The 15,317-nt window shown below is 37.2% G+C and overlaps 2 protein-coding genes across 2 annotated transcripts in view; one reads left to right on the forward strand and one right to left on the reverse strand.

Annotated features, from left to right (window-relative positions):
* On the reverse strand, positions 1-14,966 carry mfn1a (mitofusin 1a). The gene is given in 14 exon segments (XM_052134919.1): positions 1-940; positions 1,311-1,461; positions 4,530-4,651; positions 5,629-5,696; positions 6,010-6,154; positions 7,464-7,494; positions 7,496-7,559; positions 7,747-7,856; positions 10,905-11,026; positions 11,932-12,085; positions 12,418-12,553; positions 13,058-13,188; positions 14,461-14,465; positions 14,961-14,966. Coding segments are annotated over 13 exon segments (1,128 nt in total). The 3' UTR covers positions 1-940; positions 1,311-1,427.
* The window catches only part of si:ch1073-184j22.1 (erythroferrone), a 15,621-nt gene continuing 14,301 nt past the window's right edge, over positions 13,998-15,317 (forward strand). Inside the window, exon 1 of the mRNA XM_052134660.1 lies at positions 13,998-15,249. Within this exon, the coding sequence (XP_051990620.1) occupies positions 15,112-15,249 (138 nt within the window). The 5' untranslated portion in view covers positions 13,998-15,111. The remainder of the gene's footprint in view (positions 15,250-15,317) is intronic.

The following is a 15,317-nucleotide window of genomic DNA, read 5'->3' on the forward strand; positions in this document are numbered from 1 at the left end:
TTATCTTTTTTTTTTTTTTTTTTGTGGTGGTGGTTCTGTCCCACACTGAGATGTGGACTTGGACCAAATCAGAAGACATAACTGCCTCTTGACTCTAACACACATTCATTTTAATGTACTTTTTGAAAAAAGATTTGTATTATTTCATAATGTTGGTTTAGAAAACAATGATCACTTGCTTTGAGAAATGTTTAATCTTTTTTTTAACACCAGAATTTATTTGTATTTGTACAGTGGCAGTGACACCTGTTACAATTTGTTCTCATAACCAATAAAGGCTTTTCATCAGAGATTCTTTGCTTGAACAATACTAATTTCTGAACATAGTCATAAGTTTTTAGTCCATATAGTCTCTCTATTAATATGAAGTCTTGGAATCTGCAGTAATTATAAAATAATTCGTAAAATGCTGTTTCAAATAGTTTAAGATGGAGTCAAGCATGCAACACTGCAGGACGTGTCAACTTTTCAAAACTACTGAGTCAACTACTGGGGGCTTGGGTAGCTCAGCAAGTAAACTACCACCCCTGAGTGTGCTGAGTGACTCCAGTCAGGTCTCCTAAGCAACCAAATTGGCCCAGTTGCTAGGGAGGGTGGAGTCACATGGGGTAACCTCCTCTTGGTCACTATAATGTGTGGTTCTCGGTGTTGTGCGTGGATGCCGCGGAGAATAGCGTGAGCCTCCACACATGCTACGTATCCGCAGTTACATGCTCAACAATCCATGTGATAAGATTGACAGTCTCAGAGGCAAGTCACTACGTCACCAGAAGGACTTACAGCGCATTGGGGAAGAAAAGAGAAAATAAAAACTGTAAGGGACAGTCTTAATCCAGTTCTCAGTAAATTGTTTCTTTCTGCTTTCAGTTGTTCAAGTTGAATCTGTAGATACTGTGCTGAGAAATACTCCAGTTGTGACTCTAGATCTGTGGCATTGTGTCTGTGAATAAAACAAGACCCATATTATCAGCCGAGACCACTTAAAGTGTGTTATTTCTGTGCCATTAGTATAACCAAATGGAATTACAAAAAACCATTTCAAAGCAAAAAGCATTTTAACACCTATAAAAATGACACCCCTAAAACCATAACATTACACAAACTTGCCCGCATAATCAAAAAAACAACAATCTGATGAACTTTAATGTAATGAAGGTTTACTGTGTCGCCCAACCTTTCAAGTGCTTACCCAAGAAGAGAACTACTTAAGGATTTTCTTTCAGTTATTAAAGTAGTTAAAGTAATTATCTCTAGTATGAGCTGTCAATTCATTAATTCTCAGTATTTCTCTCTCAATCTCTCTCACGCACATGGCGACTGTTATAGCTGAGAGTTTTGGAGTGTCTCTGGATGATCTCCAGCCGCTGGATTCTGGCACTGAGTCTGCGGATCTCCGTTTCAAGCTCCATCTCGTTCATGTCAACCTGTTAGCACATGCGGGTGAAGACGGCCACCATCTCCCTGCAAGAATGCAGAGATACATATCATTCACACTTCACCCACACACCCTCATGCTATGGATCTTTCGATCTGATACTTCAAATGTCTTATTTTATTTTTTCATCAAATCCATGTTGATTTTAGGTCATTCAAGTGCACCACAGTCTTTTCTCTTCAGTTGTTATCACCTCGTAGATTAACTATTGAGAGATTCGTAATAATGCCTGCTATGATTATTAAAGTGATAGTTCACACAAAAATTTTAATTCTCTCATTATTTATAGTAAAAAAGGATTGAAATATTGATCTGTTTCGCACCCACGCCTATCATATCGCTTCTGAAGACATGGATTTAACCACTGGAATCTTATGGATTACTTTTATGCTGCCTTTATGTGCTTTTGGATCTTTAAAATTTTGGTCACCATTCACTTGCATTGTATGGACCAACAGAGCTGAAATATTCTTCTTAAAATAATTGTTTGTGTTCATGAAAGTCATACACATCTGTGATGTCATGAGGGTGAGTAAATAATGAGAGAATTAAAATGTTTGGGAGAACTATCCCTTTAGGTATTGGGAAAGGCAGGTGATGTTTCACATAAACTACCTTTTGCTTAGTCCATGAGTCATCTTTAGTTAGCCAGGACACAAATCACATTTTTGTCGGACTCTGTCAAGCAGATTTTAATTCGAAGAGCTGGACGACAGATCAGGTTAATTATTTTAAGCTAAACGTATAGTACAAAAAAATTAATAGTTGTGTGGCAGCAGTGCAGGGCATAAAATCATGCAGATACGGATCAGGAGCTTCAGTTAATCTTCACATTAACCAGCAGAATGGGGAAAATGTGATCTCAGTGATTTTGACTGTGGCATGATTGTTGGTGCCAGAGGGCTGGTTTGAGTATTTCTGTAACTGTATTTCGGGAAGGATAAATAAGATAAATAAATAAAGTGTATTCAATGTAGGGATGCCGGGTTGTGAGTTTTTGAGGGTGAGATTACCATCTGAGGAAAAATAATGCATATCACATAACAATTGTGTATATATGGTGGTTATGTGGGCGCTAAGGTAGACTTCAGTAGACACAAGAGTTTTCACATTTAGTCTTAAAAAATATTTTATAGTATGTATTTATACATTATATCTAATATATTGCCATGTGATTCTAAATTCTTACAGTTAAAATGAACTGTTTAATCGTGTTACCCTAATTCGATGCACACCCTTAAATATGTATACACTGTATCATATCAAACATTCAGAAAAACCATTAGGGTTAATTTTTCAGAAAATAATTTTCCTGTTCAGAAAATTTTAATTCTTACCTTCCTCACCAAACAACTGATAATTTCTATCAATCAACGTCATCTATTAAAGCATTTTTAAAAGTCCTCATCCAGTAATAAGAAATGACTGAGTTTATGCATTCTGGCCAGCACTGAGAAAAGCAACAGGTTCCACGTGACTCCTCTGTCTAGTTGGGTGATACCAACTCATTCAACAGAGGGGGACTTCAGTTTTTTGTCAGAACAATATGACAGAATGACAAATCAACAAATTACTCTTGTAAATGTTAGCTAGATGTATTGCTGGCTTCCATGGCTGCAGTGCGCTGTGTTGTCCCTATAACTTGTTTCAAATCTGGTAACCCGGGGTGTCAAAATAATATTGGGAAATGGGCATTGGGCAGGATCACACAGGCCAAAACACAAACAGAAATTCCATCCAGAACGGACATTTCAAAGTCGAATATACTGGATGTGGAATTGATTTAGGAGAAGCCAGTATTTCAACTGAATCACTGTGAAGTGCCATCCGATATTTTTACATCAATTAACAATAAGCATTAACATTCACTCACTGAGCACTTTATTACGAACACTGTGGTCTAATAAAATGCCTGACGTGGTCTTCTACTGTTGTAGCTCATCCGCCTCAAGATTCAACGTGTTGTGCATTCTGAGATGCTATTCTTCTCACTGAGAGTGGTTATCTGAGGTACCATAGCCTTTCTGTCAGCTCAAACAAGTCTGGACATTCTCTGTTGACCTCTCTCATCAACAAGGCATTTCTGTCCGCAGAAATGCCGCTCACTGGAAGATTTTTATGTTGGCACCATTCTGAGTAAACTTTAGAGACTGTTTTGTGTGAAAATCCCAGGAGATCAGCAGTTACAGAAACGCTTAAACCAGCCCATCTGGCAACAATCATGCCACGGTTGAACTCACTGAGATCAAATTTTTCCCCCATTCTGATGGTTGATGTGAAGAATAACTGAAGCTCCTGACCCATATCTGCATGATTTTATGCATTACACTGCTGCCACATGATTGGCTGATTAGAATAAGTAGGTTTACGGGTGTTCCTAATAAAGTGGTCAGTGAGTGTATTTTCCTCTTGTGCTACTGATAGCACTTTGTGCAAGCAACCTCCAAGACATGGGTTCTGGTCCCATGAATAGCCATTCCTGTTGACTGTATTACAGCATTTAGAACTAAAAATACAGCTCAGTTTTGGCTCCACTCTGTGGACATTTCACCCAGAAACTAGTCAACAACACTTCCAGCTTAAGCCACTGGGGGCAGTCATTCATATTTCGGTAAGCATTGACCAATTTCTACAGCAGAACTTTGACCCACTGTTGTCGAATTAACAGTGATGCTTGCCATCTGTTCATCACAATGATCTCATTTGCGATGCTAAAGCATTTTTGTAAGTCACTCTGGATCTGGAAGGTCTGCCAAATGCATTATATGTCAAATTTAAATGTATTGTAGTTGAAAATATGATTACCATGGTATAGTTTTGTAAGGAGTGTTGATGTACAGTAGGTTACCTTTGCAGCCACATTGTTGGCGATGGCCTTTATCTTGTCTTTGATGTACTCAGACAGGAAGTTAAGATGATTTTGTACAAAGGTGAGTAAATGTGGACAGAATGTTCATTTTTGGGTGAACTATCCTTAAGAAACACGTGGTTGTGATAAAACTGAGAGACTCAGAGTGTCTCATTTCAATAGCGTCACCAAATACTGTGTTTGGGAGCTTGGAGAGAATAAAGCTGAGAAAGTTCTGGAACTCACTTCTTTTCTGCTGAAGAAATATTGATGGCATCCATGATAGCCTTGACTGACTCTGTTGTCTGCCAGGCTCTGATTGTGTGCTGCTCAAACTTGGTCTTCACGGCAGACTGTGAGATAAATTCCTGTGGAATCCATGAAACATGTTCTTGAGCCAGCTTTGTGATACAATTATCAGAGATCTCATTACAGTTAAAACATAAACTCAAAATAAGATTCCAACAGTAAGATTGTATCAACAACTCATCAACAACGGTGACATGTATTGCTGCTTTCCACTCTCATTGGTTGTTTGCTGAATCACAACAGACCCATCTGTTGGTGGCATCATAGATTACTGTGAATTTTCATCCAGGATCCAAAGAATGTGAGAGGACATAGTGATAGAGTGAGGTACGCTCACCTACTCAATTCCACAATCTTGGCTCAGGGTTGTTCCACTACGGGAAAAGCAGCCTGGAATCTATGAGGAAGGCCAAGTATCTCACACTTCTACACTGCAAAAATGTTTTTTCAAGACAAGTATTTTTGTCTTGTTTTCCAGCCAAAATATATAAACATTCTTAAAATGTGAAATGTGAACTTAAAAATGTTTTATGATTAAAAAAGAAAAAACTGTTTGCCAATGGGTTTAATAAAAAGAATCTTAATTCAAAGGGAAAACTAGTTTATTTTGCTAATTATTATTGGCAGAATTGTTTTCTTGTTTTAAGTCTAAAGTTCACTAAATTTTGTCAGATTTATATTAAACCAAGACTTAATATCTTATCCGATTTTGCTTGACAAGTAAATAAATCAAGTTTGAAGAATGTTTAGATAATTTTACAGGAAAACAAGACAAAAATACTTGTCTTGAATATATATTTTTTGTAGTGTAGGACCCAGCAGCAGTTTGCTTGAGGGGACCATCATCACGCCACATTATTTTTGGGTAAAGCCGTCATAAATTCTCTTCTAGTCTTAACATAATACAGACAGAACTAAGACTCATTTTCCGAATTGCTACTTTTCCGAGCTCCACTTAATCTTCATTGTTTTCTAGCCTCATTGTCAGACGATGATATTTCTGGAGCCAGTGACCACAGTTTGAGTGTATTCTCACCTCAAATGTTCTTTCAAAAGTCTGGAACTCTCTCAGTTGCTCCTGGAATCCTTCAGCCAATGCGCCACCTGTAAATAAAAGCACATGCCCCATTTCGTCCCCATAATACCAGCCAGTAGTATAGGAAATAAAAAATTAATCATGTGCAATTGAGCATTAATATTTCAACACCTTATGGCAACACCTTAAGCATCATTCTCAAAATGATTGTATCAACTCAAAAGGCCATTCTAAGATATATTAGCATCTGCCTCTGAGGGTTTTATGGTTGTTTTACCCTCAATTTTAACTTGGCCAGGCCTGGTTTTTTTTGGTCTCCCTCCAGAACAATGTCAAAAACAGAATTCATGGAGCTGTGCAACCCAAAGCAGAGGAGCCTACCAGTCTCTGGCATTCTCTGGGCATGCAGGATCCTGGCACTCAGCACCTCTTTAGCAGAGACAAAAGAAGATGAGGTCAGGTGCTTTGTTACCTTCAGCTCCTCCACTAAGAAACTGACGCAGAGGTCCATATGCTGCTTTCGCACCTGAAAGACAATACATTTTGTGAACATAATCAGTAATACTTCAGAATAACTTTCATTAATATCATCAAACACTATTACGTGATATAATGCTTAACCAATCATTAGCTAATGTAAATTTTTTTCATTTATATTTGAAATATCTTAAAAATCATGCTGATAGGTCATATGTCATGTAAACTGTTAAACTATCAATGTGGATACTCTCTATTTGTTTAACATTAAAATTGCCTCAGCTGTTTGCAGGTAAGCCAGTTTTACCACAGCATGGTATGAGAGCTATTTCTCTGAAAACCTCCTCCTCCCCAGCACCACCTGTCTAGATCTCCTTAAAAGGGATTGTATGTAGTTCAAATTTATCAACACAAACTGGTAAAATGTATACCCTGAATGCACTGTAAGTTGTTTTTGATAAAAGCATAAATTTGCCAAATACATATAGTAAATACTGAATCAACATTTAAATCAAAGAAGCATTATATAGGGATAGTTCACCCAAAATGTAATTCTCTCATCATTTTCTCACCCTCATGCCATCCCTGATATGTATGACTTTATTTCTTCTGCTGAACACAAATTAAGATTTTTAGAAGAATATTTCAGCTCTATTGGTCCGATGCAATGAATGGGTATCAAAATTTGGAAGCTCCCCAAAAGCACATAAAGGCAGCGTAAAAGTCATCCATAAGACTTCAGTGGTTATATCCATGTCTTCATGAGCAATATGAATGATAGGTGTGGTGAGAAACAGACCAATATTTAATTCCTTTTTTACTATAAATTCTCCTCCCTGCCCAGTAGGTGGCGATATTCTGAAGAATGCAAATTGCCAAAAACAAAAGATTTGAAAGGGAAGTTGAAGGTGGAGATTGATCGTAAAAAAGGGATTTAAATATTGATCTGTTTCTCACCCACTTATCATATCACTACTGAAGACAACCACTGGAGTCTTATGGATTACTTTTACTCTTTGGACCTTAAGAATGTTGGTACCATTCACTTGGACCAACAGAGCTGAAATATTCTTCTAAAACTCTTTGTTTATGTTTAGCTGTCATACACATCAGGGATGGCATTTCATTTTTGGGTGAACTAACTCTTTAATGACCTATTATTGAAAATTATTATAAAGTGTTAGCAAATAATCTCATTAAGATATTTGAAGAGTCCTTAAATCTATAAACAATACATTTTTGTTATTGACAAAGAAATGTGCAATATACGAAATCTCAATTTAAGAAGTTTTTTTTTCTTTTCTTTTTTCTATGGTGAATCACTAGTCGTATGTTGTGTCATTTGTAATAAAACTTACAGTCTCCAGATACTCTGGCTCTAAGACAGTGATTATTTAAGATGAAAACATTTGGCTTTGATATGCACTCTTTGACTTTGTGGAAGAAGTCCTTTTCTTTTCAAAGCAGAGTGAAACATTCAAGTAAAGCAAGCAACAACATTAAGGAAAAAGATGAGAATGAGAAACTGCAGAAACAATGAAAATTAAACAGGTTTATATGTTTTGTCAGGTTAAAATAAATAAATTAAAAAACAGTAAAACTGTGTTGTTTTTATATGGAGTGCATACTATGATTAGTTACTTATCTTAACATTACATGATTTGCCTTTGACAAGCACAAAGACATGAGCATCTATACAGAACATGTCAATCTAACTGTCCAGTTCTGATGTTACATTACTGCCTGGGCTGAGAGGTGAAGAAGGTATGGGTCATTTATGTTTAATTAAAATACAGATCACATTTTGTTCATAATCAGTGATCCGAGACCAGATCTGTTCAGCAAACAGTAATTAGCAGAGTGGCAATTGTTCATCCTGGTTAATGTCAATTTATAGATCATATAAATATACAATTGTTGATTGTAGGTCATGTTAGTTCTCAATGATGTTACATCACTTGATATTAATTTTGACATTAAAAATGTATTAGTATATGAAGAAGCTTTTATTAGATGTAAAAGTATTGTTCTTTCTTAATTCATGTTAACTATTGTGTAGTGTTAATGTATACACAGCGTTATTGATAAGTGTCTTCAATACACTGAATAAACAGCAATCTTGCACTTTCTCAACTACTCCTAAACTAACTTTTGTTCACTGATTCATAAAAATTGCATTCTTTGTTACACTGGCTCATGGTGTCTTCATTAATGATTGAAATCTAGGGAAAAAAGCTAGTATTTGGTAGAATTATCACTCCATATTGTTTAATTTGCTATCATTATAGAGCTTATTTGAACTTCACTTTCTCATGGATCAAACATATAAGCCATCAGAATATTTAACCCTCCTATTCTGATCAAGTAGGGCCACTTTGCTGTTCATGTTCATTTTTGACAGGACACAGTATGTGTAACTTTTCGTCGAAAGAAATGATAACATTTCTTCTTTTCTGAAGCAAAAACAATACAATTATGCACTTCTTTTGGGATTTTATTTTGTTGTTTGAGTTTTGTTTTTAACTGGTTTGAAGTGTCAGATTTTGCAATAATGTCACATTATGCTTACTGTCGAACCAGTTCTGCACTATGCATGTACTAAAGTCTCACCCCTTCATTTCTGTGTATGCTTTTTCTGCATTGTGGCTGATTTATTATTATTTATATATTGTATTTGACAAATAAAAACATTTTTTACAACCCCAATTCTGATAAAGTTGGGACAGTATGAAAAATGCTAGTAAAAACAAAAAGGAGTGATTTGTAAATTATATTCACCTGTTGCTATATTGAAATAACTACAACTACACAATATATGAAGTTTTTCCTTGTTAATTTCATTGTTGTTTGAAAACGTACAGTCATTTTAAATCAGATGATTGCAACACACTCCAAAAAAGTTCAGACTGGCAATTTACTAATAACAATTTGACATGTTGCAATAACAAGACTGTGAAACAGGAGATGTTAAACAGGTGAGGCAATCATGTCATAGTATATAAGGAGCCTCCAAATACAGCATAGTCCTTCAAGAGCAAAGATCATTCAAGACTTGTCAATTTACCAACTGATGCTTCAGCAAATAATCCAACGCTTTGAGAACAATTTTCCCCAAAGACAAATTGGAAGGATTTTGGTCATTCACCCTCTACAGTGCACAATATAGTAGGAATCTGGTCAAATCTCAGTAGGTAAAGGGCAAGACGAAAACCACTTCTGAATGCATGTGATCTCTGATCCCTCAGACATCACTATCTTAAAAAACATCATTCATCTGTAATGGATATCATGAACATGGGCTTGGAATTACTTTAGTACATTGTTGTTAGTCAACACCATTCACTGCTGCGTACACAGATGCAAGTTAAGACTTTCCTTTGCAAAGCAGAAGCCCTACATCAACACTGTCCAGAAGCACTGCTGACTTCTCTTGGCTCTGTCTCATCTTAGATGGAAAGTAGAACACTGGAACTGTGTTTTTTGGACTGAAGAGTCCACATTTCAAAAGGTTTTGGAAAAACACAGCCGTCGTGTTTTCCGGGTCAAAGAGGAAAAGGACCAAGCTGTTATCAATGTCAGGTCCAAAAGACAATGTCTGTATGGGCAGAGGTGGACAGTAACGAAATACATTTACATGAGTTCTGTACTTAAGTACACTTTTTGAGTATCTGTCATTTAATTGAGTATTATTTTTTTTCTGGAAACTTGAGACTTTAACTTCATTACATTTGAAAGACAAATATCGTACTTTTCACTCCACTACATTTCTATTAAGGTCCTCGAGTAGAGAGTCGTTACAATGTAGCAGCTCTGAAAATCAGTGGATGATACTACTGGTCAAATATTACTCCATTGCAAGTTGTAAAAACAGATTTTCTTCAGTAAAAGTTGTAGTTGTAGTGATTTCAATTTAGTAAAGGGTGAATATAATTTACAAATTTCTCCTTTTTGTTTTTATTAAAATTTTTCATACTGTCCCAACTTTTTCGGAATTGGCGTTGTACCACTCAGATAAACAAAACCATTTTTATTACATCAGAAAAATTGATTTAGGTCCAAAATGACCAAACAGAATGGGAATGTTAAAAGAGAAACATAAATTGAAATAGTTTAATTTCTTAATAAATTTGTATAATTTATTTATTTACGCCAAACATTTTATAACACACCTCTACATGACGTAAGGGTCTTTCTTACTACTGGCCAAAGCTGATTCTGCTAGAAAACACGCTTGCGATCTATTATTGCTTTAGTAATGAAAGCAACTTTCACACGCTTCTGGTTTATAGGCAAAAGGTGTGCATTTATTTCAGTTTTGTTGTTAATTCTTTGTTTATTTTTCATTATTTCAAGAGTCACCATACTTCATACATGTTGTTGACTCGAGCGATGTGAAACAAACTATCTTGGACTCCAGCTTTAGAAGTTATGACTTTATTGAGAACAATATACACCACGATTGAGGGCCATGCCGTAGAAACATACACATACAATGACGTCACACATACTGATGCACCAAACATGTGAAGTCAATACACTAAATAGGCTGCCAGCCTACCACCCATGATACATCTAGGGCAGCACAAATCCATTAGTGCTTTCACCCCCCCACCCCCCATTCATAACACGTCAAACCTTGTAAAGTTCCTTGTAGAAGTCCATTTATCTGCCAAGGATGCAAAGAATATGCCAGCGATTGTCCTTTAAGCCAGGTCTGTTGTTTCTGTGCCAAACTCTCCCCTACAGAACCTTAATCCAGCTCTGACAACTCTAGCTCGGCGTGGAGTGGTCTATAACTTTCCATCAAGACCAGATCACCTCTCAACAGGGCACACTTAGTTTTGGGCCAAAACACTCGGACTAAACAACCAGAATCTAGATTCCTGTCTATGTGCAGAGCGTGAGTCAACTAACTGACTGTCTGTATGGTGATCAAATAAAAACAAATGAGGAGCTTCAATGAAATAGAGGATGACACAAAGTATCCTAATCATGCCACAATACTGAAATACCTTTACCTGATGTTACATATCTTTTAAAAAACCACACACACTATATAAGGAGTTTTCCTGTGGAGTTTGGTGAAACTTTGTGTATTATGCTCTAAAAACAGGACTGTTCAATCTGTAATGCTAAAAATGAGCATTTCTGAGCCATTATAACATAAAAAATATTGTTATAAAGCTGTTCAGTCAACGTGATCACACGAGAAATCTGCATGCTAGTTCCAATTTTTTCTTAACCTAAAGTGTGCCCAATGTGCCAAGGGCCATCACATGCGGTGAATATTCATGCCCTCAAAATCGCATATGCTGTGCCTTTGATGTCACATCCCAAGATACTACATTTGCAAAGAAGTTAAAAGGGTGCTGCTTTGGTCCCAGTAATGTTATAGTTAAGTTTAGGGTTTGGTTTAGGAGTATATTAATGCAATTAGCACTTAAATGTTGCAAAACAATTTTCCTGTGCCTTTCCCGCCACATCATTTGGACGACTGTAGTTCCAGCTTCGGCCACTGGGGGCAGTTCAGACATTTTGAATATAAGGACCGATTTTAGCAGACAAAAAAAATGGATTTATGTGGTAGGAAAAACTGTAACTTTTCAATTAATGTTGACCACAAACCTTATTTAACTTAGGCTATAAATTGAAAACTGCCATTCTAAAAACCCACTCAAAAATATTGTGGGAAACCATGGTAAATTAGCCTTCCAAGTTTGTCTACAAGTTGACGTCATGACTGAACAGCTCTATAATGCTAGTTATTATATCAAATATATCATATAATAATTATCTCAAATGAACGCCAGTATATTTGCTTCATACTTTGATACTTTTCCTCTCTTCAGAGTCCTCAGTGGTATGTTCCCCGTCTGTGCCCTCCACACTCAGGAAGCAGTTGGTGGTGTGGCCGATTCCACTGGGCAGAATCCGCTCCCTTAGCATAGCATTAATTACTGTAATCTTTCCATTACTGGTCCTGAAAAACAACATTTAACATCCATAAACAGTCTATTTATCTTCATTGATTTAATAGTAGCTCAAACACTGAATCAAAACATGCTTAGTAACAAAATGGCTGAAAGAAATGCTCACAAAAGCCCCCCTCAGAGTAATGTTCAGTTTCTGCTGCCTCATTTATGATTCTGTATATATTATATCTGCTTACAAAACAAAACATGATATTTTTTGGGACTGAACACCAAAAGAACAAGAGCAAATACATTAATGACTCATCTTATTCTTCTGGCCTGTTGTCACCATTTGGTTTACATTCCAGTGAGCTTAGATCAGTCATCACTGTTGGTTTACCTGCCAAAAAAGGCCACCTTCATATGTCTGCGGGATAACAAATCTTTGATGACGGTGAGTTTCCTGGAGCAGGCCTGGATTTGCAGACACTGGTCCTCCTCTGCAACATGCTCTAGATCTTTGCTCTTTTATGTCTCTGGGTACCACACACATATACACAGCTTACGTCAAATACCACCTCAGAGCAAAGAACACGACCAGCAGTTCTTCTCAAAAGACTCGACTTAGGTGAGAGATATAGTCTTGAAGGAAGTAATAACAACTCTATCAAAAAAGTACTTTGGAGGTAACATGATACAGTAATGATATCAAATGGAATTAATATAGTAATTAGATATGTACCATGGTAGTAAATAAAAAAAACATATTTGTATACATAGTATAAATCACAAAAATTACTATAAATCACATAGTATGCCACTTTTCTAAAAATAATGGTATTACCATGGTACAAGGTATAAACAAAATAAAACATGATAACACCATGGTAAGTTTTTGTAAGTTAGACAAACTAAACACAGATAGCAAAACAACATATTCAAATATACTGCATGTTTAACAATAACATAAACAATGAATAAACACAATATTTATAATAGCATCTAGAAATAGGACAATTGTGTTAGTTGATCCAACAAACCCTCTACAAATTCTGATCCCTCTCTAACAAACTCCAGCAGCTGGTCAAACACAGCACTGATCGTCCTCTTCGCCACCACAAAGTGTAGTGGTGAAACATCATCTGACCAGTAAAATTCACAGTTTAGATGACTAAACACAGGGTGAGAAAAAGTTAATTAATCCCTACCTCTATATTAAGTCATTGGTACCCTTTTTGACAACAGATTGTGCCGTTTTTCAAATGAGGTCAAAAAGTATCTTCATTATGAGTATATAAATCCTTTTCCAAAACATCTGTTTTAGACTTGATTGTTACTTTGTGTATTCAAAACTCCTGTAACCATTACAGAAGTCTGCGTGTGTACAGTATGTTGAGGCTGTCTGATCAGATTTATCAATACTGATCAATTCTGTGCAGAGCCTCGCCAGTGACCTCCAGAACTGAATTAAGTGGACAGTTTCCTATCACCTGCTCTCTAACCACAAAATGCCATTTATAACATCAGGTCGAGTTTTAGTATCATCTCTTTACCTCTGTGAAGGGGCTTCTCTCATGTACTTATAAAAGCTCAGCGGATGTCAAGACATGGAATATGACACTCATGCTGCATGGACAACTTTTTATGATACTTTGGGGTCCTTTTTAAAGAGTCAGTTCCAATTATCATTTTAGTAAAAGACAGACCAGGATATTAATTAAAACATCAACTTTTGTGTTTCGTATAAGAAAGCCATATGGGTTTGGAATTAAATAAGAGTAAATAACAACATAATTTTTATTTTGGGGTACACAATTTCTATAAAATCTTGCAGATTTTGTATTGCATCTGAAAGGAGCATCTCAGACGCTGAGCAAAGTAAATCCCATTGCTACTGCAGTTCCACTTTTTAAAACTGCAAAGGCACTAGGACCCTGCAGCTGGTAATAATGGGGAGAGAGTAAGGGATGGCAGGAACAGACGAATGAGCCAAACACAAGACAAACGAGGGAAGGGGACCCAGGAACACACTGTTAGAGACAGACAGGGGCTAATATAAGAGACTGGAGGCTGAAGAGAGACAGAGGAGTGGATAAACAAGAGGAGGAGGTGGAGTCTGGACTGAGAGGACGCTAAAAAGAGTGGAGCGTGAAAAGGAGCCTTCAAAACAGAGAAATCTTGCTGAGTGGGCCACTGACACAGAAGGTGAGACACAGGCTGGATGTGGAATAAACTGGAGCCTGGCAAGAGTTCAACTGGCAAACTAAATTATCATCACTGAAGGAATTACTAAAAACATAAACAGGCAGAAATGTCGTAAGGCACCCTGGGGGAGCAGAAGACAATACAACATTATTAAAAACCAAAAGAAGAAGGTGAGATACCACCCACAGAGAGAGAGACTGAGTATAACACACACAAACTTTATCACAGCCAATCATACCGCAACTGAGCAACAGACACAAACAATTAACAAACACATTAACAAAGCCACACAGAGAGTATTTATAGAATACACACCTTCACACAGTGCATGACTATAACACATACGCTAAACACCCATGGCTCAAGCTTAGAGTTTAGACTATGGTCAGGGAGCATAGAGAATCTTGGATAACACAGAAGGGCGGACTGACTGACTGAGAAGCAGAAGAGTGGTGAGGCCTCACAGACAACTCTCACGGCACTTAGCACTATGAACGCTTCATGTGGAGGACAACAAAAACACTACAAACTGATCTGAACCAAATTTTGGATTGTCTTCTCCGCTTCAAAAACCACCTTGGAAATCAAAGAACACCATCTCTAAACCATTGACCAAAGCATCATCTTCAAGTCAAGAGCCTAAGAATCATCATCAGCCTAAGGCCAACCTGAAATTGTGGACTCTCCCAAAGGTCACAGCTGTCTTCACACTTTGAAGAACCTGCACGGATTCCTCACCTCCATTCTTGGATCTCCTTCTTTATTAAGGAATAATTGCATTGTAACCCACAGGACATCTGGTCACCTCCCCGTGAAGGGATGGAAGCTGTGTACTGAGCTGCCTACAAGGGGTTGAGTGAAGTGGACGTTCACGTACTGAGACTGCAGCATGAAGCTCAGGCATGGGGCAAGAGGTGCACTCCTGGCCTTGCTGATAAGCTTATTGCTGACAACATGCAAAACACAAGAGAGTGAAGAGAGTCTGGAGGTCCAGGAGGAGAACAAAACTGTCAGCACTGAGAGCCCTGTAAGTTATATTCCATACACTCACCTGCTGTTCACCTGTCAAGGCCTAAAGGGAGCACACATTGCCAT

The sequence above is a fragment of the Xyrauchen texanus genome, chromosome 9, assembly GCF_025860055.1.
Source record: "Xyrauchen texanus isolate HMW12.3.18 chromosome 9, RBS_HiC_50CHRs, whole genome shotgun sequence".
Lineage (NCBI taxonomy): Eukaryota > Metazoa > Chordata > Actinopteri > Cypriniformes > Catostomidae > Xyrauchen > Xyrauchen texanus.